This window comes from Clarias gariepinus, chromosome 15 (genome assembly GCF_024256425.1).
Source record: "Clarias gariepinus isolate MV-2021 ecotype Netherlands chromosome 15, CGAR_prim_01v2, whole genome shotgun sequence".
NCBI lineage: Eukaryota > Metazoa > Chordata > Actinopteri > Siluriformes > Clariidae > Clarias > Clarias gariepinus.
In genome coordinates, this window is record NC_071114.1 from 28,450,247 (window position 1) to 28,477,885 (window position 27,639).

General features: G+C 38.4%; 1 protein-coding gene across 2 annotated transcripts in view; it reads left to right on the forward strand.

The window, feature by feature from the left end:
• The window catches only part of sbf2 (SET binding factor 2), a 138,207-nt gene extending 112,629 nt beyond the window's left edge, over positions 1–25,578 (forward strand). The window contains exons 29-42 of one of the 2 annotated variants that reach the window (XM_053513038.1): positions 2,831–2,914; positions 6,484–6,549; positions 7,141–7,319; positions 9,554–9,730; positions 10,447–10,548; positions 13,172–13,357; positions 14,383–14,509; positions 17,544–17,671; positions 19,632–19,856; positions 19,965–20,072; positions 20,566–20,756; positions 20,866–20,953; positions 21,065–21,196; positions 22,857–25,578. In XM_053513038.1, coding sequence (XP_053369013.1) covers positions 2,831–2,914; positions 6,484–6,549; positions 7,141–7,319; positions 9,554–9,730; positions 10,447–10,548; positions 13,172–13,357; positions 14,383–14,509; positions 17,544–17,671; positions 19,632–19,856; positions 19,965–20,072; positions 20,566–20,756; positions 20,866–20,953; positions 21,065–21,196; positions 22,857–22,955 — 1,892 coding nt within the window. In that variant the 3' untranslated portion in view covers positions 22,956–25,578. The remainder of the gene's footprint in view (positions 1–2,830; positions 2,915–6,483; positions 6,550–7,140; positions 7,320–9,553; positions 9,731–10,446; positions 10,549–13,171; positions 13,358–14,382; positions 14,510–17,543; positions 17,672–19,631; positions 19,857–19,964; positions 20,073–20,565; positions 20,757–20,865; positions 20,954–21,064; positions 21,197–22,856) is intronic. The other variant, XM_053513039.1, reaches the window with a different exon arrangement.
• Positions 25,579–27,639: the final 2,061 nt, after the last annotated feature.

The window sequence follows — 27,639 nt, forward strand, 5'->3', positions numbered from 1 at the left end:
TGTAGTCCTAATAGCATCCTCATTGAGTGTGATGGGAGATCATGGAACCGCTCAGTGAAGTCAAATCAAATATATATACAGTACTGTGCAAAATTCTTAGGCACCATATTATATTCTGTACCAATTGTGTTATATATGTTTATCATATCTGCATAATTATGTACAAAATGAGTCAGTATTTATATATATATAACTTGAAAATTAATAAATAAATAACATTACAGGAGAAGATATGCATGGCTGTAAAGAAAAAAAATAGTACAAGACAGACAGATGGAAACAAAAAACCTAATGTACGCCCTTAGGATTTGCATAAAAATGGAATGGAGCGAGTGTGACAAAGTTACCAGACGAACTTTTATTTCTCCAGCAAGTTCAGTAAAACCTAACCGCTGTTTTACTTATAGTACTGTGCAAAAGTCTTGGGCACATACAAAAATATTGCATAAGCAAAAAATGCTTTTAGAAGCATTTCTGCATAAATGAAACTTCTATAAAGAGAAATAAGGAGTAATAAAATAAATATTTTGAGTGAAAACTCATTGCTTGAAATCAGGAGTTTTGGACACAGATTTGTGCAATTTTATAAAAAAACAGCTGGTGGGTTTCACTGAGCTTGCTGCAGAATATGAGTTTTTCTGGTAACTTTGTCACACTCGCTCTTTTCTATTAACACAAGGGATTAGGACTAAACAGCTGTGTAACCTTAAAAAAGGTAAACCACACTGAGGCTAATTAGGAAAAAGGCTTCAGCTTAACTAGGAAGCATAAAGAATAGAGTGTGGAACGTTGAAAAAAGGTCATGTGGTCTGATCAGACATTTACCCTCTTCCAGAGTGATGATGGTGCATCAGGATGAGAAGCGAGGCAGATTAAGTGATGCACGCATCATTCCTAGCGCCTACTGTATAAGCCTGTAAGGGCAGTGTTATGTTGTGTCAAGAATGTTATGCAGCCCCCAAAAAACGAGGTCAGCTGATGACACGAATATACTGAACGACCAGGATTTTCCATTAGTGGACTTTTCTTCCCAGGTTGCACGGCCATATTCCGGGATTCATCAGACTCAAATTGTGAAAGAGTGGTTCAGGGAGGATGAGACATCTTTTTCACACACGGATCGGCCACCACTGAGTCCACACCTTAACCCCATCAAGAATCTTTGGGTTATGCTAAGCAGTAGCATGGTTTACCCACCACGCAAAGCATGCAATTGCGTGGGGCCCCGCGGGCTTGGACCGCCCCCTACTGGCCACAAATGGTTAACTCATTTAATGATTACTTTTGACATTATTTATTAACGTACGCCCAGACACATAGAAACGATCGAAAACTAAAGAAAAGAAGCCTAAAGAAGACTGGACAGCTATTCATGTTTTTTCAGATCACATTTCTATACCTGTAGAGATGTTAGATTACATCTGCAAGGAGAATCTCTTGGAGCTTCATGACAATTTAATCACTGCCTTGTGTTTACAGTTGACATTGCTTATGACTGTTGCTTCAGAAGAGAGAAGCTTCTCCACTTTAAAGCAAATTAAAGCTTATCTGCGGTCCACAATGTCCCAGGAACGACTCAATGGCTTAGCAGTGTTTTTTGTTGAACAAAGACTTAGAGGATCCTTGAACATGGAGGATATCATTTACAGTAGAATTTTGCTGAAGCCAAAACCAGAACAGTTCAATTCAGCTGAAAGGACTAGGTTTTTTAAGACAACATCCAAACATTTTTATGTTGACTCTTGCTTAAGGTAAAACCAGGAAAAGTCCTGTAATTTCTTACAGCTACAAGGATTCTGTATCATTTTCAATGAGACAGTAGACACTATTAAAAAATTTTAAAAGAAGAATTTTTGTCTTATACCTAACTGTAACAATGTTGTATGCTGTTATGCAGTTCAAAGTAAAATATACCTGTTTTATATTTGTCTCACTTAATTCTATAAACTTAATATTACTGTAGTGCAAAACACACCCCTGGTGCTGGAGCAGGGTTTACACAGTGGACCGATTCACCCACCATCAGTATAATACTAATGTTTTAATGAACAGGCCTGAGAAAAAATATGAGTTTAAAAAAAAAAGCAGAAACGTCGGCACACTATTTTTGATAAAAAGAAAATGTAATATACATGTTATTTTTCTTAGATTATATTTTCATTTTATTCATTAAAATTTTTATTTCTTTTCGAAGAAAGGTCTTTTGTTCTTTTTCCAAAACAAAGGCATAGGATGTTTTGCCTGAAGAGCTCGAATTTACCCAAAATTCCTTAATTGTAAAATATCTTAGAGACCGACTTCAAGCATGAATAGGAGCCAGACTATTCCTGGAAAAGAAAAGAGATGTTATGAGATGGGAAAGTGAAAATAAAGCCCTAGATTAAAGCCTACTGTGTGCTGAGGGATTTAACACACAAGCATGTAGGCGGGTAATTATTTATTTTAGCTGCTATACTTTGAGATGACTCAAGACATATCAAACTGATGAAGTGAAAACTAAAGAAATAAATAGGTAAATAAAACTTTCTTGTACTTTTGGTTTCAAAATGATGCCTACAGAAATAGAAAAGTTTTTTTTTCTTCACCCCCCCCCCCCCCTCCTTACAGAGACCCGCCTCATTTCATGTAGGATTAGGTCCAGATTATATGCATATAAGTAAAAGCGTAACTGCACTTAAGACTACAGTCGAATTGCTGATAAACACGCCAGGGAGCCCCAGGACTCATTTTATCCACTTGGGCTATTCTAATATTAATATTACAGTAGACATAAGTGCTTGCTCTCATGAGTCTTGTAGATCCATCCCAACAAATTAAATCTCTTCTGCAGCAACTGAAAGAAGGACCTCGAGAATGACAAAGATGGTTCCTGTCCACTTGGATATTTCTTTCTCCAACAGTTTTACCAGAGGAGGTGAGTGTGTCAAAATCTTCTACTTTTAGCTCAAAGGAGGGTTGCACAGGGTTTGGTGGTTGCACACACACTGGTTTTCATGCACACTGTGTTGATTTTGACCTGCTGTGACATCTCAGCATGATGCTGATGAGCACAGTTTTAGAAATAAGGAATGAAATGCAGCTACAGGAAAATAATCAACAACAAGACGGTGAAATTATTCATTCCCTTTATGCTACAATAAGATGACAAAGTTAATAAGACACAGCCCATAACGAAGACTTTAACAGGACCTGGGAGACTCCTTCCAAAAATGGAAGTTTTCTTCTTAGGAAAAAATTAATCACCATATAAATGACGCTATACTTGGTTTTTTTTATTGTAAAACCAGATTGACTGGCAGAGCTGCTGCACCTATAGGACTAATTCTAAAAAATAAAAAAACCAAGCATTGTGTTATCCAATAGACAAAACGGCGCAGTCATCTTCTTGCGAGAGCGTTTTCTTTTCTTTTCTTTAAATGAGTCATTTAGAGTGAAATTGGGAGTGAAAGGGAGTGACCTCCAAACAATAGATTCACGCCAGCAGGCTTGTAATTTAGTTTAAATATGGCTGCAGCAAGTCATGACTCAGACATCGGCGCCCAAACTCCATGCTTTCCTTTCTTGGAGGAATGTGTACCATTGCTTCATCAGCAGGTGCAACCATTTAGAGCACGGTCCAGTTACAAAGAGCCAATGCCGATGTCTTGAACTTTTCATAAATGTCAAATCGAGTCAATTAGCGCGATGTCACAAAACATCAGCGCTCGCTGACCGGTGCCGAGAAGAGGCAGCTCGAGACGGAGTGGGAATAATGCGAAAAACATCGATCAGGGATGGCGGCTGTGAGGCTGGACCACGGAGTTCTACTTAAGTAATAAAAGAAAAGACAAACAAGGTCATATGTATGGCACTTGAGTTCTGTTCCTTCTTCTGAGCACTATTTTCATCCATGTTATAAACAATCATAATGATTAAAGTAGAGTCAAATTTTCTTTTTAGTCGTTTTGATGGGTCTCCAGGGTGCGTCTGCAAACAGAAACAGACCTTCCCTGCCTTTTGTCACGTTTTCATTTTTGTCTCAGCCAGGCCTTAAAAAAGCCATTTAGACCCCCCCGCCCGAAAAAATGACCTCATATAGGAAGAGCCCCTCCCTTAGATTGTTTCTCACCTTTGCTGTTCTCTACAGGGGCGTGGTTCAGCAGTAGCTCATTAACTGTACATTGACGTTAAAACACCACATTTGAAGGAGTGAAATATAAAAGGAGATAAAGGAGTGAAAAAAATGCATCTGAGAGTATTGCAGATTAAAGTATTATAGCACAGCTCTTCCAAGGGGTAGCTCAGTGGTTAAGGCATTGGACTACTGATCAGAAGGTCTTAGGTTCAATTAAATGTAAAATATAGGACCTTTAATGTTGACACTGTGTAGCCTGGACGGTTTTAAATAATGTTTTTTTCTGCCAACTTAATTTCTTTGTTTTATCTGACAATTTTTTTTTTTTAAACAAAAATTGAGAAAAAAAGCCACTTGGATCCAAAACTCACTCACAGTACTGTGCTAAAGTCTTATGCTACCATTGCATTTTTGATTTTTTGTAGTGCTATGATCATCGTATATATTTATTGTACAATCTCTATATGTGCACGGTATTAAAATCACAGAAGTGTTAAAAAAAAATAAAACATCTTTCATAGGCTAAACTGACAAGTATTTAGTGTGACCCCCAACCACCAAAGCCCCCCCCCCTCCCTTCGCAAATGCGAAACTGGAGAAATCAGACATTTAAGATTAAGTTTTTACTTTGAGAGACTGAAAGAGGTCCAGAAAGGACCTGGCTCAGTATCTGGCAGCTTCATCTGGATGCCAAGTTGATCCTTCCACAGTCCAAAGAAGTTTGATCAGGAATGGCCTTTGTGGACGGATAGCCGCCAAGAAACCACTTCGAAAACAAAGTCTGAGAATGTCTCATCAGATTTTGTTGACTGTTTTTGCTGTTTCACTCCTGTTTTTCAGAGTTTCCAGAGTGCTGGACATACCAAGTGCAAGGGAAGGTCACACTAAATACTTGTCACTTCAGCATTTACAGTAGAAGCTGATTTTTGTGTTTTTCAATAGTGTGTACATATTTCCCCATAATCTCTAGTTGTATTCTTATGAAGACTGTATAATGAATATACACAGTAATCATATAATTGAAAAAAAAACAATACATCTAAAGTTGACATTTTATATATATATTTTTTTCTTAACCCTAGACGTTTATGGACCAATGATCATCCCCAAAAAATTCAAAACCTAATAAATATATAACTATATATGGTAAAATAAATATCTCGCCATTAGACAGGATCTAATGTAGCACAAAATATAATATAAACGGCAAAGTTTAAGGAAAATGCTAATGTTCCAGCAGCCAGTTCACAGATTATACAACAAGATACAAGCAATAAAAAAATCACAATGAGAAAAAAGTTAAAACTGTTAACAAAAACCCTGTCATAAATTATATGATACACACTGATAAACTGTGTCATCAGGTCAAAATCTGTGACCTGCAAATTAAGCTGCATTAACGAGGTAATATATTGCAAAATAACAAGAATATACTGTTTCTATGTACAGAATGATTGTATATACAGGTGGAAATTTAATAAACTGTACATGTAGGAGCACCAGAAAGTTGTAATATTAATAAAAAAAAAAGTGTGTGAAAGTACATGATCAAAGTACGTAGTTCTCGTTTTTTTTGACAAAAGCTTTTACGAAGTTTTTCATCAAGGTACTCCAACAGAGCCTCACTACTTCATGGGTTCCTCTTCCAGGAAAAATTAGTTCCAACTTGTACATTACTTTACAAATGTAATATTCTTACTTAGCACTAATTTCTTTCTCAGAACTTCTTCACTTCTTCATCGCATGGATTTCACACTGTGATGCAAACATACATGAGCTTCTGGTCCATGTTTACCTGCTTGCTTTACGTAACTGCTGCAGCTCTGTCAAGAACGCTGATCTCATTTTCATGTTCATGGAACCCCTTTTGGAGAACAGTGTGACTTTCTATAAGTAGATATTATACACTATATGGGACAATTTTATATAAATTTTATATAAATATTTAATATATTTATATATGTTGTAGCCATAAAGACGTGCACGTGATCAACAACAATAAGCATGGAACTCATGCCACGCATGTGACTCTGAAAAGTTCGACTTTAGTCAGGCTAACATGCTCACATTAATTTTAAAGGTCCAGTTTAAGTCTAACACAAGATCATGTAAACGTACCGAATTGCACGGGCGAGCAGGTGTACAGATATACTTATACTATATACTTATACTTACAGATATATAAAAGTGACCAGTAAATGTTGAGCTTCATTTCCCAGCAGCTCCAAGGGATGTTTCATTCTTAATAGAAAGTAAAAAGGGGAATTGTAGGTTTGTGTGTAGTGTTTGATTTTTCTCCATCTCTATCTGATACGATTTTTCTGTCCTTCTCTCTCTCCATCTCTTTTCTCGCATCTTTAATCTACCAGTACTTGGATACAAGGACAAACTTTTCACTCACACAAACCAAGCTAAAGGGAGACTCCAAAATCAAGGTATCGTTCCGCTTTAACTAATCTAACTAATCTTTTTTTTTTTTTTTTTTTTTTTTTCCCACACACACAAATTTTTCTCATAACACATTTCTCACTGTCAGGTCTTGGTCTACTTTCTGTAACCCCGAGTTCCTCCTGTCATCTCAGCTCCACCACAAACCTCACCGATGTCCTCAGTTCCCCTCTATAAGTGTGCACTAAGGTTGATTTGTGGTGTGTAGGAACAGGTCTGGCCTGACTCAGGAACAGTGTTCTGTGGTTTTCTGGTTTATGATTGCTGGGACATTCCAGCTGAGGACAGCAGTTTGTGTGTTTTGGTATTCACGCTAACCTTGCAGAACAGATGGGAGATCGTTTATTGCGTAGGGTGAAACAGAATTCAGTTTCTAGCACAGGGAGCCAAATCTCAGAGTAAGGAGGTGGAAATTGCATTCAATATCATTGCCTTGATCTAACGAAGTTAGAACAAACAAAGCAACTTGGTCTTACCTACTCCTGCAGCGTTTGTCATTATATACATATATTTTTTGTTATTAAAGATGTTTTGTTTTTTTTTCATTTGTCTTTGACTGATATCGCTTTTGATGAAAGGCGTGTGGGCGAGTCTGCGCTCCAGCAACAGGTTCAGCCAGCACCTCTCACCGGCCGACGTAGGGTCACGGCTGGCGGGCAAAGATCTGACGTCCCCTGCAGGTAGCGAAAGCCTCCAGACGCAGCTCCTCAAGCACCAAGCGGCTCTCTACATCTTTGGAGAAAAGTCTCACCTCAGGGTATGTGCTGATGTGATAAAGATTTATTCAGATGGGGGTAAGTGCTGTTCCAAGGGGCGATTTAAGTCATCTGTGTTTGTATTCTCATCCAAGGCCATGTCTTTGACATCGGAGGAATGTTTTTGACTATTAATGGTCAGCATATTTAGTCATTTTTGTGCATTGTGCACCGATTAGCCATAACATCAACGCACTAACATTATCAATTATATACTAGTGAAGTAAGTTTTCTTTAGTTCTCTCACACCTCCCTGCTCCCTCCACTGGTTTCCTGTAGCTGCCTGCATATAATTCAAAACACTGATGCTTGTCTGCAAACTGAAAAACGACCCAACACCTTCTTACCTCAAAGCTCTCGTCACAGCCCGCACTTCCCCACGTTCCATCTGATCCTCCAGCGCTGCTCAACTGATTTCAACATCAATTCTCAGGGATCGTAGAAGACGCGCATCTACAGTGGACTGTTTTCTGTTATGGAACGTACCGTAGGTGGTGAAATGAACTTTGCCTAAATGTTCATAGAGCCAAATGACTGGCAATCTGTAAGCGATGACTAATAACGACTAAAGAATTGTTTTTGTTGTGTTTGACCGAGAGTTAAACTGAGAGTTAGTAACTTAGTGAAGCAGTGTAAGAAAATGATGAAACATTGAAAGCAGTGGATGAGAGTGTCTGCCAAATATAAATGTAAACTGGTGACAGGACCATCACCATGCCCCCCCCATAACCCCCCCACCCCCAATGCCCACAGGACCGAGGACCAGCCTATTCTGTCTGATCCAACATAAACACCAATGCAGCACAAATCTTTGAAAAAGTCCATGCTGATCAGTGGACCACAGTTCACCGTGCACGGGGCCCAGCAAGCAATGAACCCAAGGGCCACTGACCCGGCCTTCAAATTCCTTAGATCCCAATGCAATCAAGCACCCATGGGATGTGCCAAGTCTGATCCATGGAGGCCCCATCCCACAACTCACAGTACCCAAAGGATTAGCTACCAAAGTCCTGGTCCTCCAGAGGCCCTGTAGAGCCAGAACTAATTTGATGGCATAAGGGGGAACTCAAAACATACAGTACAGTAGGTGACTTTTAATGTTTTCAGTGTTATGGCTGACCTATGCAATTTTAAAAATAGATTGACAGAATTTCAATGAAGCATCAACAGCAGGTTTAAAATTTTCTAATTTTGGTACAATGGTGAAAACCACAACCATTTAAATGAAGAAATAAGCTATTTACTTAATTAAAAATAAACAGTCGCCAGAGAGCCACTATAAAGCCCTATTTTCTCTGTATATACTGTAGGCTAGAATAGCAAACAACCTATTAAAGGAGTCTGTGATTCATCGTGCCAGAATGTGTAGCAGGAGACATGCGGGTTCAAAGGAAAAGAAAAGCAGTTATAAAAACCTCCCGTATTTACCGCGTTCATCTCCATTCTGATGCAACAACTTTTATCACAGAGAATATCGCACACATATATTTTACTACAAACGTTTCCACAAGAAGCTCTGATAAAGTCCGAAAACCTTCCTTCGGGATTTCAGTTTTATGTTTTAAAATGAGATGTCAGCTAACACTTGCTGTTTAATAGCGTTCCGCAACACTGAATTGGATCTCATCGATTTTGGCCTTTAAATAAATGCAGCTGGTAATACATCTGCTAACTGATATCAGACTATTATCTGCTTATAGAGAGAGCTAATTTATCAATACAGGTCTCCTTTTTTGGATAAAACTGTTGCATTTGGAACATGAGGAGAAAGCATTTGTCAGTCTTGTGTGCGCATCGAAAAATTAATCTTTTATTTCGTTTTTTTTGGCTTAATGATTACACATACATTAATATTCACATCATGAGTTGTGCAGAGTAAGTTCTTGGCTTTTTTTTTTTTTTTGGTCTGGTTGTGTTTTTTTTTTTTTTTTTGGTTTGTTTTTTTCATGCTCTGTAAATTGTAAATTGAGGTCATTTTATTTTTTATGATCCACTGAGCATGAAAAGTTATTACCCAACATTATCCGCACCATTGAAAAGTTTGTATCTTGCTTTAATTAAAGCCTGTTTTATGTTTAGCAGCGACTACTAAGACTTTTTGCTGTATATCAATTTTAAGCATCTAAAAACTGCCAGTGTGAAGCAAAGATTTCAACAAGACAGAACCTCTGACAGTGTAAACCTGCGCACAACCAGTATTACACCAAGCCTGAGCTCTGGCTTTTTTTTTTTTCAGGGCTTTAAACAAGACTCCATGCTAAACTGTGAGCTGGTGCCGGTGGAGTTTGCGGACACGCGGCAGACCAAGGCCTCCTTCAAAAAACTGCTGAGGGCGTGCGCTCCCAGTGCCACGTCTACCGACCCGAACGAATCGTTCCTGAAAGCACTGGAGGAGAGCGAATGGATGCTGCAGGTGAGTTTGATCTATCACTTCGGTGTAAGCTTAGACAACTCGGTGTAAGCTCATGGGCTAGACCATGAGTGGGTTAGTATAGTCTGCACTTTGGTGCATGCACATACAGTACACGGCACCCTATCCAGGGAGTATTCCTTGTGTGCCTCCTGTTTCAGGGATTGGACCTGAATCCTTTGTGAACCTCAAAGTATGAACATTGAGTTTTGTTTATAGTGTCAGTATTTTTAGCATTGTCTACTGACATCTCACCTCAGTGCCTGATGGGACAGAGAGTCAGTGTCAAGCAGACGGTGCTGATTGCGTCTTAACTTAATGCTCCGCCGGTGTCATGCTCTCGCCGTTCCTGTGAGAACGGACTCTTTTCCGGTGCCGTGACTTTGACCCCTCTTTACAAAGCGTTTCCTCTGGTTTGCCTTCCCCTGGGAACCGATCCGACACAAAGATGGGAACTTACCGCGCTAAGAACCGTGCCCCCCTATTTTGCCCTCGCCCTAAAACCCCCCCCTCACCCCTCGTACACCAGAACAATATTATCTGTGAGGCTGTTTGCCAGGCAAGCTCATAAAGCTTAGTCAGCAGTGAACCCGGCCTGTACCTCGCTCGGCCTGACAGTAAATGCACAGGAACCACTAAACTTAGAGTCTGAGATTAAACCTGGTGTTCTGCTGATGTGTTTGTGTGTGTGTGTTTGTGTGTGTATCTCTGTCTAACAGCTGCACAAGCTGCTCCAGCTGGCCCTCATCCTGGTGGAGCTGTTGGACAGCGGATCCTCAGCGTTGCTGAGTCTGGAGGACGGCTGGGACATCACGACACAGGTGAGATTCCGTCCTCATACCTTTATCACTTTATTATACCTCACACCTTTATCACTCGAGTTCTCGCGCCCCGGCACCGCCGTCTCCTGCAGCGAAGATCGAAATGTACCAACCGCATCGAAGGTGTTTTCATGCCGTGCTGCCGTTTAAACCAGGTCTCTCACATTCCCACAGGATGAGATAATGTGCGACGTTTTAGCCGAGGGTGATAAGTGTCCTCACACCTGTCTTCCCCTGGGCTCGTAAAGTGTGTGAGGGTGAAAGAGAGCACGCCCATGCCGAACACATGCTGGCACCAGAGCATGTACGGCTTTCTCTCTGTCTTTATTTTTATAGCTGCCTCTCTCTCTCTCTCTCTCAAATTAAAATTTTTGTCACATGCACACCCATACACAGTATGATATGGAGTAAATTGCTTATAGAAATGCCAATAGAAAAGTATGTAAAATATAAAATCTACAATATATACCAATTTCTTACAATAAAATAAAGTAGAAAGATGTAAAATAAAAAAAGTCTAACATTATGAATTTGTATAAATAAACTGTATAAAGTATATGGCATGTGCAGTGTGTGTAATACGCAAACAGCAGCAGTCTGGATGGTCATGGAGTGTGAAATGAAATGATGAGCATCAGTGGTATCGTCCATCTCTTTTCTATTTACTAGCTTTAGTTCTGTCGTTGGCAGATAAAGAGTTTTTAGAAATAGATAAATGTTGAATCTAAAAGATTTATGTAATCAGTGATATTATTATTTTAGGTTTAAGCCCACGTACAGTACATGTCTGTCTGTCTGTCTGTCTGTCTGTCCGGCAGAACTCTCTGTCTAACCTGTTATTACAAAGAAATAACATTTATTGTGTTATAAATTAAAACTTATTAGTTTGTAAGGTTGTGTGTATTAAAAGTTCTTTCATCATCAGCCAAAAATACTTCCTGTTTAAAGTAGATTGTTAAATCCAGCACATAACTGCACATAACTGTTCATAACATCACATAACATAGCAGCACATAACAGTCCATAACGTCACTTTTACTCAACGTTTTTATTTTCGTGCATCACACTGTGCCATCAGCTCAGATTGCTGCGGATATGTTTTGCTCTTACGCCCCGTGTTTTATCTCATAGTTGCGTTTTACATGCCTGCGTCTTATTAGCACCACGTTTTCAGAACATATGAGACAAACTGGTTTTAAACTTCCTGCAGGAAGAAAAAAAAACCTACTTTGATCTGTCCATACACAGTGTCCTTGGCTTCTTGGTTCGTTTCTGTTTGGTGTAGGTGCATTACGGTCGTTTCTGTGTCTTCAGCGTACTCTGTGTTTTTACAGTAAACTATCGTGTTGATCGTCTCTTTTGAGTGACATGTACAGCCACGCCCATCTTGAGGGTGAAAGAGATATTTTCCTTTTTACCTGCTGTGACATAATCAGGCACAAAACTGCTCACAATGTCTCTTCTATTCAACAATCTCATTTATACTGTAGTGCAGTCTTACCTTTTAACCTTTTGACTGGCAAGCTTCATTAAGGACAAACATACAGAGTCATACAGACAGACATGTTTTTCTTTCTTTCAAGCTGTCTTATCTTTTGCTTCATTTCTGTTTCTTTTACTCTGTTTTTCTATTTCTCCATTGTTCTCTTGGTGTTTTTCTCTCTGTGATTTTTTTTGACCACCTCCTCTTCTCCTGTTGCTTTCTTCCTCGCCACACCCTGTCTCTCTACTCTTATTTTTTATTTACTTTTTCTGTTCTTTTTTTTTTTGTCAGATTTTTCCACCTGTCTCTCTTTCTCTCACACTCTTTCTTGCTGTCGATCTCTTTTAAAAAAAAAAATCTGTATGACTGGCTGTCTCACGCTCTCTTAGCCTGTTTATCTTCCACTCTCTGTCTTTCCATCTCATTCTTTCTATATTAATTTCTTGCTGTCCACCTCACTCTGCCTTTCTTTTTTTTCTCTCTTTTTCTCCATTCTTCCATTCTCTATCCGCAGTCTTGTTCTGATTAAATAGGCCCCATGTGCTCTGTCTCTCTCTCTCTCTCTCTCTCTCTCTCTCACTCTCTCTCGCTCTGTCCGCTTGCCCATTCTGTTTGGGGGGGAACAGAACCGCATGTTCTTGTAGGTTTGTTCTCGACTCTTCCAGATGACAGCAAGCATATCCGACTGGGAGGAGTGGTAAAATAACAAAATTCCATACAGCCATTTGGTCCTCACCAAACAGAGTAAAGAGAACATTTGGGCATTTTACAAAATGACTACATTCTTTCCATCATTGATGGTTTAGGATCCACAGTTTCAGATGGATGGTCTATGGACAGAAAAAACATGGAATATAGAAGAATGATTAGAAGTAAAATCAGAGCAGTCTGACTGGTGCATTGATAAAATCCTCAAACATGTCCTTTTGATTTTGTCATATTATTATGATCAATTTGCTATGGTGTAATCAGTATCATTGAAATATAAAAATCTTTTATTGAGGCCAAATCAGATAAGATAAATAAGCAATGTTAATTTGTTCCATGAATGATTTAACAAGTACAACTAGTTCCTATTTGGTTGTGCACGAGTAGAAAGCACTAAATCATGCTCTCGACTGTGTTCGGTTTCTCGCTCAGGTGGTGTCTCTGGTGCAGCTGCTTAGTGACCCGTTCTACCGGACGTTGGAGGGCTTCCAGGTCCTGGTGGAGAAGGAATGGCTGTCGTTCGGACACAAGTTCAGCCAGCGCAGCAACCTGACCCCAAGCAGCCAGGGCAGTGGCTTTGCACCCGTCTTCCTGCAGTTCCTCGACTGCGTGCACCAGGCAAGTGAAAAGGCCCGGCTTTGTGAGCAAGTGGAAAAATCCTGAAATAACTGCTGTGGAACGATCGTTCTGCTTCGTTCCATGTCATCACCTCAGCCTGGTTGCCCTTCAATAGTATTCTTAAGCAGCATACGTATCCTTGTGTTCAATTACATGATTAGTTTTTCCCCCATTTAGGACTTAATTTAAGGCTTTGCTGCACAATGCCAGTGCAGCTCGAGCTAAGAAATAAAAATATAATAAAATAAAGATTAGCATTCGTCTTTATATACATTACTTCCTTAAGATGCCAGGATATATAGTACTTGTATCATTTTGACATCATATGGATACAATGGCATGCAAGGAATGCCAGTTTTTCATTCACAGCTTCCAACCCTCCCAAATACAGCCACTTCCTACTGGGCGTCTTCTGTCGTCATAGCTTTTATATCAGCTTTACATCTGCGCTCAGTTCAGGAGGTTCAAGCTCGCTCTCTTCCGGCCAGTGCGTTTTTTAAACAAAAAGCTATCTGGAGATCTGTTAATGTGCAGGAACAGCTCGAAGACTCCTCTTAGTCCCGCCTGTAACCTCAGCACCACTCCCAGCCTCTTGCTCCATCCACGCTCGTTTCCCAGCGAGGGTGACGAAACCCGAGGCTCGGACATCCAGAGTGACCTGCACAAAGAAGTATGGCAGAAAGCGTCTGAAAATAGAACTGCCTCATCCCACAGGCAGCTGTTGTTTTCGCCAACAAACACAGATGGTCCAAAATGTGAGAACTAGAGCGAAGTTGGTCCCAGCTGACAATTGGATGGCGGCCCTCGTTGTTGTCGGTCTTGCAGCAGTTTCTTTCTCTTTTTTTTTTACCTCTCCCTCTACATCCTTTATCTAGATGATTTATCATGTCTTCTCTCACTCAGCTCAGCCTCTTGTTGTCTGTAATGATTAGCTTATGTGATAACATTGTTAGCGCATCTGTATGATTAGCGATTAGTGCGATTGCCCAAGAGTTTAATCCACTGAGTTGACTCTTTCGTTCCAGGTTCATAACCAGTACCCGTTGGAATTCGAGTTTAATCAGTACTATCTGAAGTTTCTGGCGTACCACTACGTCTCCAATCGCTTCAAGAACTTCCTCTTGGACTCGGACTACGAGCGGCTCGAGCACGGTGTGTATAAAGGGAAAATGGTGTCCTGTAGGGGATAAGGTTTTTGGGCTATGTGCACACTGTGTCAGGTTTTACTCTTAATTTTTGGAATATTGGGGAGTGCACACATTTTATTCTCTCTCTATATATAATAAAACTGTAAAGTTGGCCTGTATGTACATTAAAGATATTTGCAAAAAATAAATAAATAAATAACTAGGTGGACGTAAGATGAGTAATAGAGAACACATCAAGCTGTTTTTTTTTTTTTTTTTTTTTTTGCACACATCACATAAAGACCACTGGACAAATTTTAGTGGTGTTAAAGTAATATATAGGCTTTGTATCATCACAATAGAAAAGCCAATGGAAACAGAAGATATGCAAATTTTTTATTTAATTATATCCTAAAAACTTTTAAGAAAATATGAGCTTGAGTGTGCAGTCAAATTAAAAGTTGGAGTAGTGGGCACATCTAGTGTTGAATAAAGTTGCAAGTAAATCTAATAAGCGTAAAGTGAATAAACATTAAAGTCTATGTAAAATAATCTTTACTTATTATTCTTTTCATACTGAACAACTCATTTTATGGAAGGAGTCTCCAGTGTTTAAACTGTGTAATTTTAAGCTTTCTTGCATAGAAGGTCTTTACCATGGAGGAGTGTGTACTTGTGCAAAAGTTTTATAGATTTAAATGTAGCTATAAATAAATAAAATTATTCATTTATTAAAACAAATACTTAGGAATATTATGCATTATGTTTGAATTTATCAATTAATTAATTTTAATTAATTAAAACATAATGCATAATATTCTTTAGTTATATACATTACTGTGCAAAAGTATTGACTCTCATATTCAGTCTAGTCATTTTACCTGAGCAGTTTTTTTTTTAAATATTTGTTAAGCCACAAAGTGACCTGAATCATTAAAGGACAAAAACATTTAGATGATAACAGATGATCAGGACAGTGATTAGTGTACTGGTAGTGCAGAATGCTGCGTGGTTGGAGCAGACGAGAGGAGAAATGAGGTTGCTGCTGAGGTTGTTAGCATTTTTATTACTATAACTAAATAAGGGGAACTTATGACTTTTGCACAGTATTGCATTTTATATATATATATATATGTGTGTGTGTGCAAAATACATGATCAGTTGATTTATTTTGAATCAACATCTTTAATAGTAGTTAAGTTACACTTGTCGAACCAGTCAGACGAAGGATTTTCTTGTTTCTATGGTAACAGTCAACAACTTGAGTCAGTGTATAGAATTCCCCAAACACGTCGCCCCACCTGCATGAAGTAATAACACACCTCGAGCGGAATTAATTTTTGAAAAATAAGTCACATGAATTCCACCTTGTTTGTTCAGACATATGTTGCATCACCGTGAATCATGTCTGTTTCTGATTTTGGTAGCATGTCTAAAAGTGGCTCGCAATTTAATCGGAATGCTTTAGTTTCTTTCCTTTGTTTCTGCTGTTCAGAAATATAAAATGTTCATATGCACAACATAACTGGAACATACGCAAACCAGTAAAGTGGAGAGTACAAACTACATTTTTTTTCCAATCTCTTTGGTGTTAGCACCCAAATAGAGTGAACAAGTGGTAGGCCATAATGAACATTATGAATTTTGCACATTTTTTTATACTACCAGTCAAAAGTTTGGACAGCCCTTCTAATTCCATGGTTTTTCTGATTTTTATTTCTTTCTACACTGTATGCTTTCTAAAACAATGCTAAAGACAAAAAATATGCAATGATCTTTTACTACCAACAGTTGATATTGAGGGATGTATCTGCTACTTCTGCTCTGTTAAGCTTTATAACGGCTCTAATCTGTGGTGCTGTTTGTTAATTGGTGATTTCTGAGGCTGCTAACTTTAAATGAACCTCTCCTCTGCAGCAGAGGTAAGTTTTAGTCTTGTTTTCTCACGATAGTACTTAAAGAGTTTCATCATGGTGCTTGATAGGTTTTGCAAATGCACTTGACACAATACTGTTCTTGCAAGAACTACTCCAGAACAGCTGACCTTCGTGTCTTGACATAACAACTGACTGTTGTTGTTACTTAATGGCCTAATGCCATATGTGTTATTTCATAGTTGTGAAATCTCTATAATGTGAAAAATTACTAAACAAAAAAAAAATTATTAGAAGGTGTGTCCACATTTTTGACTGGAACAGTATAATTAACATGAATGTTAAAGTGTTTTACAGCTTAGGAACAAAAAACTAAAGGGGAAAAAAAGCTCTATTAAAATCCTGTAAGATTTTATATAATGATGTACCAGGTATAAAAATTTAAATCATTAAAATACAAGGACTCTCATTAATCCAGCAATATAGAAGGGAAAAAAGACAACACAAGCTTTCTGATGTTTCTGATGCTTTCTATGTTTCTCAATACAAAAATAATAATGAGAAGAGTTATTTGGTTTTGGTTCCATGCTTAGATATGTCATGGTCTGTAATAAATTAGTGTGGCCCAGAAGTCTGGATCTATAAGGAGAATTTTTTTTTAAAGTGTAATTTACAATGAAATTGAGGGTCTCTGACTTTGCATCACTTGTGTACACGAGTGCAGCGATTGTTCTGGACCAGTTTTTACAGACTTCTGTAGTCAGATCAGCCCAGGGAATAAAAGTTGTTTGGGTGGTGTTGGGTCTGGTATGGTTCCATCTTCTGTAGTTTGTTTCAAAACCATCTTTAATTGATTTAATATAGCTATAATGCAAGTAATAATGAATATACTTAATATTTAATTAGTTCCAGATCTTTGCTGCATAAAAACAAAAAGGCTGCTTCATCACTTTTAGTTTGGTTTAACTTTCATGCATGAAATACATTTAAATCCCACACTTGATGCCAGTCACTGTACCACCCAGAATGTGCCAGAGTAGCGCGTGCCTGTAATGACACACACTTGTTTTTATATCTGTACCTGATCTCTTATCTCTCGTTTTAATCTCTTCACCTGCTTGTGTTACACCTGACGCCTTTTTCTAACAAGCGCCCCTTTGTTTTTTGTTTTTATCCACTATAAAGGCACATTGTTTGAGGATAAAGGAGACAAGCAGGCCAAGAGAGGAATCTGTATCTGGGAGTATATAAACCGAATGCACCGCAGGAGTCCAATCTTTTTCAACTATCTGTACAACCCTTCAGAGGCAGAGGTAAGGGTAAGAGGAAATTGGATTTGGGTGTGTGTGTATTTATGATCACAAAGACAGGCCGCTGCATGTGTTTCCTTCAGCCTCGGAGGCTTTTACCCCAGTACACTCCATCTAGACGTTGTCTTCACTATCCTCTCCAAATATTTCGTTCTGCCACCCCAGATTACAGACGTGATTAATAGCTCTGCACTCTTGCATAAAAAACATGTCTGTATTTGACCTTTGAAAATAGTCAGCTTTCTTTGTTTTTTTGCCCGAGCTGCTGAGCTCCGTGAAAACAAGAGCTGATGAAGTAACTGTAGATGGGAACAACAAAAGAAGGCTTCCTCTACATCTGCTATTTTATTTTTTTTCCCTTTTTTTTATTTTTTTTATTAAAGAAAATAAAGACAGTCAGCCCTGTGGACTGCAGTGGGATTGTCAGTATATTTCTTAGAATTCTTTTACACCTTTTTTTTTTTCTCTAACTGCTGATTTGTCAAGCAACCACTACTTTCTACAGGATGCAGCTGCAGAGATGGTGTTGGTTTGGTCAGAGTAGAGTTCCAAACTTTTCAGAAAATCACTAGTTAATAACACATGCTTTTTTTTTTTTTTGTAAACCTACTGACCAACCAGGTTAGAAAGTAAGGTTAAAATCACGCAAAACAAAAAAAAATCCTAAGAAAACATCAGCCTAAATTAGTACGAGGAGACTTTTGACATGTTCCAGTGACGCAGTAGCTGCATGCAGTCAAATCACACAAGCATCTTTTTGGGATTTTTAAGCTACCGACCAAATAGTGTTTTGTCTTAGACACGTCACTCCAGCCCAACTCATACTTCCGAACTGCTGCTCACAAGCGGTTAGGGGTTTGTGTAAAACACTCGGAGGATAAGCGCTATCGAAGTAAATTTCCTCAGAGCACAGACAATCTGCTCCATAGACTCAATTCAATTAAAAGTAAAGTAAAAATTGTAAAGTGTCCTTGAGCTCTGGAAGGCGCTATATAAATAAAAAATTATTATTATTAATAAATTTTATTTATATAGTGTTTTTAACAATGGTCATTGTCTCAAAGCAGCTTTACAAAGTGAAAGGAAAATTTATGGAAGTGTGTATGAGTGAGAAAAAATGTGTTTCAGATAATAATGAGGTTAATAATGATAATAATGATAGTGAATAAGCCGAGGGTGACGGTGGCAAGGAAAACCTCCCTGAGATGGCAGTAGTAAGAAACCTTAAGAGGAACCAGACTCAACAAGTAACCCATCCTCATTTGGGTGATAATGGATAGCAGGAATTATATAATGACATCATGAGTGTTAGGCTGCTGGGAGTTCAGTATAACACTCGAACTTGCGATGTCTAAATAATAGGATAAACCTTCATATGTTGCGCCACCCGTTGGATAAAACTGATCAGATTTGTTCAGTCACAAGCAAAAAACTGTCTGAATCCAGTCACTGGCCAATCTGATGAGTGCATTTTATATATATAAAAAACAATCTCCTTATCACCAGAGGTAAACATCTGGCCATGTGTTAATAGCAACGATAATTCGTTCTAAAACTTAGAAAAACAACATTTGCTATCCCAATCTAATTTCAGTACCATGCTGTTTAATTTGTGAGATATTTGGCAAAAAAACAGCCCTAATGAAAACAACATGTCCTTTGACCCATTTTGTAAATGGTAGTAAAAAACGAAAGGAGCATCTTCAAGGACCATGGTCTGGTTCGGATCAGTTTTGTGTTATGATGTGATTTTGGCAGAGACTCTGTCCTGCTCTGATAAGCGCACACATGTTTTCGGGGTCTTGTTTTTTGCAACACGATTAAACCAGAGTGGTAAAAACTTTTTTCTTTTGTTCCTCGGTTTTGTTTTTCCACTCTTACGCAAACATAGTTGTTTTTTTTCTTCCAAATAACTACTGTTGAAACTATTAATAAACTAATAATTAACCATCTGTTTACTTAGTCCGTCTTAAAGCCGTCGATCTCCATCCCCAACCTGACCAAATGGGAGTTTTACACGGCCGAGACCCTGTCCACCGGACCCTCGTATGACTGGAGGATGCTTGCCGTGTCCACAGAGAGCTCGGAGGAACCGGATACAATCCCCACCAGCAAGAGGAGGATCGTCTGGCCCTGCTACGGCAGCGTAGCCCGCGCCCAGCCTGACGCCATAACCAAACTACTGGCTGTAAGTCAGGTTTAATCTGTTGCTTTGATTAACTTCACAGCATGAGGAGGAACCAGTGGGACAGAGGGGTTCACAGGGTGGCTTTTAGCGGAATGTTTGTGTTTGCAGGATATTGAGAGACTCGAGGGAGAGCTCGGTCAGGTTCCCGAGCGATGGCATGCTACTCTAGAGAAAGTGCGAGCCAGTGTACAGGAGGACCTCAAACAAGAGGGCAATGTAAGTGGTTCTGTATCATTCTCTCTCTCTCTCTCTCTCTCTCTCTCTCTCTCTCTCTCTCTCTGTCTCTTTTACTAAGCATGAATGCTTAGCTCTTATATTGAGAATGTGCTGTATAACGTTTTTGATACTGATATGAATATCATAATCATTAGATTTTTTTTTACACAAAGATACACCACATATTCCATCACTCCCTGATTTGCTCACACATGACATTACGATTTCATAATATACGCTCTACATTGCTCCCCCCCCCCAGTTGTTTATTGTGGATAAATAAAAACCAGCTTTTTTTTTTTTTTTGGTGTTTCGTCATTACCCTTTTCTAATAATAAGCAAAATTAGAAAGCGTAGAAATTAATCATAATTTATGACACGTAATCCGGGTTTACTCATGTCACTGATTTATTTACTAGCAGCCATACAATCTTGATTTGCAATATTTCTTAGTGATCAGTTAGGTAATTCTCTTTCCTGCATCTGCTTTTAGCTACGAAAACAGTCCGTGTCCGTCTCAGGCTTGATCCCTACCTCTAGCCTGCAGGCATATCAGCGCCATTCCATGCTACACCTCCCCGACAGCGGCCTGGGAGAGGACAGCAGCCCCAGCACGGCCAACGGCATGAGTCGCCGAGCTGCAACACTCTATAATCAGTTTACACCCAAGAACGATGAGAACAGGTAATGCAAATAAAAAAAAAAACATTTCTCTTACACTTACGTCAATGTTCTTGGAAATTCCTACAGTACACAGTGACGCTTGCACGCTGTTCTTGTCATTGTCTCGCAGGTCATTTGAAGGCGTCCTGTATAAAAGAGGTGCATTACTTAAAGCCTGGAAGCGTCGATGGTTCGTCCTGGACATAACAAAACATCAGGTGTTTTCCACAATCTTTAGTGTCAAGCTGTGTGTGTATGTGTGTGTATGTGTGTGTATGTGTGTGTGTTTTTGTAAGTTCAGGGAAACTTAATGTAGCTTGTTTGCGCAGCTGCGGTATTACGATACGGATGAAGACGTCAGCTCCCGCGGCCACATTGACCTGGCTGAGGTGGAGTCAGTCATAATCGCCAACCCGACCATCGGAGCTCCCAAATACATCAGTGAGAAGGCCTTCTTCGACGTGAGTAGTGAAATCGCTTCACATCTGCATGCGTCACACTTGTGCTATATAATAATAATAAAATGGTAGTTATATATTATTATATGTAATAGTAAAATAATAATAATAATGTGCACTAATAAAATTCATTTAAATAATTGTCTACTAAATATAAAGCTTATAAACAAGTATAAGTATTTTTTTTTTGTGTGTGTGTTATGTCTTTATGCAAAATTAAAAAAAAGAAAATATCAAAAAGTAAGACTCGTTCGTTAAACAGTGTGTTAATGATTTAGAGCAACCTGGCACATACTGGTGTGGACTGTGTAAAAATGAATTACACATTAATTCAGTTATGCTCCAGTTAACATTTCCTTAAAATGTGAATGACATTTCACAACCGTTATCAAGTGATCCTATTATATTATGAGGGTAGCTTTGATAAAATATGTTAAATAAACTATCCACATGAACCACAGTTAATGGGATCAATTACAATAAAATGGAGGTCAATGGGAAAATTACATCAAAACCAAATCTACACCTTTTTTGTCTTTTAAACCTGACAAAACATAAAGTAAAGGTTTAGCACGTAGCTGTCCAGCTTTTTAACAGCCTTTTAAACAGCAATGTTAGAATCAGTTAATTCTGTTTCTCATCTAAGCAGCGTATAGCCATTGAAACATAGTTAAACAAACTCAGCGAAATGATTCGGCCTCACCGGTTTCAATAATTTGTCCGGAAGCTCAATGATAGAAATTGGTTCTCTTGTAAATCTGTCCTGAAGGAACGGAATTAATTTCCGTGATTAATTTTCTTGGACACAGTTGCATTTATTGGCCACATGATGGCAGTGTGGGACAGAGGGAAAGGGGACAGAGATTTAGTCAAGTGGATTGGTGTCCATTACATTGTATATTCATGTCAAACTCATATAAGACTAACTTTGTCAGACTTAAGAACAAATCTGACTTATGAACATGCTCCAGGAACGGAACTTGTTTGTAAGTCGGGGGATACCTGTATAGAAAATCGAAGGGCCTTTATCAGGAAGTGTGTTAGACTTATAACAGTTTGTAGGCGATTCACAGAATTTGTTGGTGGTTCATGCCTCTTCATAATGCATCGTAGAGTTAAAAAAAATATGCCATATTTCTTGTTTAGTGTTGATTTTTACATTTACATTTATTCTGGCATTTGGCTGACACCTTTATCCAGGGCAAGCATCTTATTATAAATCTGAGCAGTTAAGGGTTAAGGGCCTTGCTCAAGGCCCAACCGTGGTAACGTCGTCGTGGGGTTTGAACCTGGGACCTTCCAAACCGTAGTCCAATGTTTAAAAAATGAAGAAACTAAGTCCTAAGCTAAACCAGACCTGAATATTAAACTAGTACAGAGCACACTCTAATATAATATTTAATTGAGGTTTATTAAATATAGCATCACAATTATTTCTGAGCATGATTATAGCATAGTTATTATACGTTATGCAATTGTTTGTGAATAATTTTGATAAACATTTGATAAGCTGTATTTACACAGAAATATATAGAATAAGGTGCACTTTACAGTATGTGTATTAACCATCCACAAGGAAATTTTCCTCTACAAACCATGCATTAGTTTCTATCAAATAATTGCATATAATTAAAACTTTGCCAACCTCTCACTGTCTCTCCAGCTTAAGACGACTAAGCGGGTGTATAACTTCTGTGCGGAGAACGCTCAGAGCGCGCAGCAGTGGATGGATAAGATCCAGAGCTGCATCTCGGACGCTTGACGGGCCGACGACCGACATCTTCCACCTTCACCCTCCACCGTCTCCTTCCCTGCAGGGAGACTCACTGTGCCGTTAGTAGGAGCATAGCGAAGCCCTCAGTGCCTGAAGAGCAGAGCGAGATACAAGAGGAACACGCTCTCCCTTTATCACTACAAAGTGTGCACTCAGGCTGCAGAGTCACTGCCACACTAATCCTCCACGGAACTGTCCCGATTCCCATCAAGATGGGTCTGTTTTTTTTGGGTTTTTTTCCGCCTGAACACTCCTGAACTCATCAGTCTTACAAAGCAGTCGCACTAAAACTTGCGAGTGGAATTAACACGTGAATATCGCGTCCGTTAGGAGAGGATTTTGCTGCTTAAATTGCAGAAGGAGCGCGAAAGACGAGCGATGCATCATTTTCTAAGATGCACAATTATAACAAAGCAGTTTATTTGCACTTACTTCTTTGATATGCACTCCTTAAATATATATAGGTCGTTTAAGCAAATATAAGGCGTGATAAAAAGCATTACTTTATGTACAAAAACATCCGTTTATACATGCATACACTACAGAAAAAATACTTTGCACACTAAAACATGAATATCCACTTTTCTATTTAAGTCGTTGATGTTTTATGTGATGATTTTTAATACATGAATGTGTCTCCATGCATAACAGGTCAGTTTGTGATTTTTGTGTAAATTATTATTTGTGTTATTTTTAAGCTTTTAAAGTGTAACTTCTGTATATTCATGGATGTTGTATTGATTTTTGTGATGAAAATGCCCCAGCTTACATTATTCTAACATTTAACTGACACGAAGCCACGTATTCCTAACTTTTTTTTTTTTTTTTTTACCGTTTTATTAGACATACAGTACTGACCAAGAAAAGTGCTTCCTCAATGTCGGCTTTTTAATTATTTTTTTTATATAAGACATGAACGGACACAATTTCTCACTCGATGTCTTAGTCCTGGCTCCGTGCCGAGCTCTGTGTATGCAGAATCTGTGCACCACTACACCGTTCGAAAGGGTCGGGTTTGATTTGTACACTGCTAAGAAACAAAACTGAAAAAAGTTTGCTCAGACTTGACAGGTGTCTGTTTCTGCATTTGAAAAACGACGCCGCTAAGCTCATGTACAATGTTTTTTGTGACGCCACTGATGGTTCTATTCAGCTACCCTTTTTTTTTTTTTGGAAATAAATGAAATTACTTGAATGTAATTCCTAACACAGCGAAAATGTAGTTGTGCATCATAATGTTACTTACATTTAACATTTAACAAGTTTGACATTTTTTACTTGCCGTCCAGGTGAGAATGTTCTTCTTCAAGTGGAATCGAATGCAATACGGCTGTACAGTAAATGCTCGCTACGCAGGGCAGGTAAGGCTGTCGCAGTGCACTACGTACCCAACATGACACCATTTGTAAATTTAGCCATCAAGTTTCTTAGTTAGATAAAGTTTAAGATGAATATTTATAATATTTGCAGCTGTTTGTGTCCTCATGCTGCCTTTAAAACATTCAGTAGTTCGCACAATAAAAAAGAAATACTAAAATAGCATTAAATTACAGAATTTTTTTCGCACTTTGTAAATGTCAAATAGTCATTTACTGTATCAGTTGTACACATCACTACTCCTGGACAGAAATGCCTCTTTCTTTCATGGGTAAGTATTCTGTAATGCGGAGGGAGAAAAAAAAACATGGCCTTGATCAAGTGTGTACATAGTTCTAGGTTTGGATTAGTAACCATACAGAGTTTTAATGTCTGTAAATAAGTCACTGTTTTCTAGACTTGATAATAAATAATCCACTGGACCAAATGCCAATTATGTTCAAGTTAAAAGTTTATTTCTATTATATCTCTGATCTCCATAAGAAGTAACAAACTGGCCATTTCAATCCTGTATTTCCAGCCTAATTTTCTGTGGAAACTGTCTCCGCAATTCCTGGCCATCACTGTACAAAGCACTGCGGTTATGTGCTTGTTTTTTTTTTTTCATCTGTATTAATTTATTAGGCTGCTTCGTTGCAGTAAACTTTCCCATGCAGCATTAAGACTACTGCATATTTCACATAGGACGTGTAAAGTGAGCTACTTGTTCAGAACAAGAAATAAAACTTCTTCTTAATCTCTTGTAATAATTATACGTGACCTCCGGTGACTGAGCCCACCCTGCAGGCCATTTCTATCCTGCCTTGATTTATTACACTGGTAACAAGTGTTTATTTCTCACTGAAAAGTCTGAGCATCCTCGTGCTAAAAGTGTTCCATCACTAGGATTATTTACGGCCGAGTACAAAGATTTAATTCGCAGTGAGGGGACATTTTTAAGTTTCATTTTTTATGTTTTACAGATACTCCATTATGAGCATAAGCTTTTTTTAAACAGACCATTCAACCTTGTTCCTGTTGTAGACACACAAAAAAATAGTCAAACATTGTATTTTCTTTTTCTAACTGTGACACAAAAACCACAGATAAGAAAAATGGCACTGTTTAATTCCCCTTTCTGATTGGTTAGATGTTGTCAGTTAATTTTCGGTCAATTAGCAGTCTGTAGTGGCGTCTCAAAAAAAAAAAAGTAACGTGCTCTAAAATGTTATTGTTGCACAAAGACTTTGAAAGTAAACTTTCATATATATATATATATATTTATATATATATATATGTATGTATATATATAAATATATATATATATATATAAATATATATATATATATATATATATATATATATATATATATATATTTTTTTTTTTACATTTTCTTGGAGGAAATATTTATTTAGCGATTTTGTAAGGAGTCTCCGGTGTCAGCGCTTTGAACAATCAGAGGTGGAAATGTAACTGGATTTTCTAATACACGAAAATCAATTGTGGTTTCTCTGTAGCATGACATGATGCAGGGTTTGTGTGTTATTAACTTAAAGAGAACAATAATGAGGGCCTAGTTAAAGAACATTTGTTTATACTGTAGCTGCTACAACATGTAAATTAACGACAGGAAAGAATTAATAACTTGTTTATATAAACGGATCTGTATGATCCATTTTTCTTGAATAAAAATGTTTAATTGCTGTCGTATAAGAAGAATAAAATTCTTTGAGATGATAACAGGAACTGTTGTTGATTAATCCTTACATAACTCGACCTTTTTCAGATGCTTTGGATCGTCTTTCTTCTGAGGTTGTTCAATTTTAAAGGTACACTCGTTCCCAAAGATCATGAACTTCTAGCTGTCACTTTGAAGAGCAGTTAGATGCTTCATAGATCTGTCTCCCTAGTCATGATTTTTTTTTTTTTTTATCCCTACAGGGTATCATTGTGATATTAGGTATTATTCTGGACTTACCTCTGTCTGACACGGTGTGAACAAATCTTACTTTGTTCTAGCATGATAGTGACTAAGCCTAATTAGAGGTAAGAAGACACTTGCTGGAACCGAACTTGTCGTATGGCTGTCCTGATCCAAGCCTTATTGTTTTCAGTGATGAACAAGCAGACATTGTGTCACGAGAGTCGGGTAACTTGTAGCTCAGGTGCACATGACATGCCTACGTGCGCGAGATGCTCATGCTCAGTGCCGCCTGGAAAAATTTGAAAGAAACTTAACTGTTATGAATATCATGCATTTAACTTCATATAACTTGCTACATTTTCTACATTTACATTCATCGGTGATATGAAAGTCAAAACATGGAGGTAATCACTAAAATTTATATACTAAAGTAACAGTTTAATGTTATTTGTATAGCATTTTTATATACTAGATACAGTATTTTTACAAAGCAGCTTTACAGGAACTGATTTAGACACAGTACCTAATAAACAGGCCAGAGGTTAAAAGGAAGAGGAAAATTTTGACTCTAAATGGACCCGGGGCTTTGAATAATTATTAAAGCTATGGATAACTGAGTCTCTGGATAATGTTATTTTAAATCATTTAGAAAATGCAGATTGGGAATAAAACCATTTGGACTCATTGAAGCAAAAAACAAGAAGACGACATTCTGCCATGCAGGTCCGTTTAGCTTAGCACTTGCTCAGCTCGCCATGGCTGCTCCCAACCTGCCACTTACAGTTTCCAACCTTACTCCCCTCAACAACACTCTCACTCTCTTTCCCTCTTATTCAGCTTTAACTTCAGGTAAAAGAGTACTTTTTCTATCGACAAAACTCTAGCAAGTGCCAGCTGCTGTGTTCTACACTGGTGGAGAATGCAGACAGCTGACCCTAGCCCCACACCCTCCCTGGGACATTATCATGAAGTCCAGAGTGCAACAGCAGGGGGCCGTTATATTATCACACACAATGGCATGGAAAAGAGGGTGACCTCATGGTTCCTCATTCCAAGATACACACAAGAATACATCTGGCTTATTCACATAACCGGATAGTCATCAACCGCAATCAGCATTTCCTTCAAAAGCATCAGGATGGATCTCTTTGGCCTCCTGCTTAAATTAACCCATGGCCACGAATGCATGGTGGTCATTGTTGATTATGCCACCCGCTGTCCTGAGGCCGCATTGAAGTTGGATACACATACCAAAGATCTGCTTACGTTTCTGCTGGTTTTTGCAGTTAAAGTTTAAACATTTGCATCTGACCTTATTGCACAACTTTTTTCAGCACAAAATTAAGATGCCACCATGAGTGGTGAAGTTATGCAGGATGGTGCACCACCCC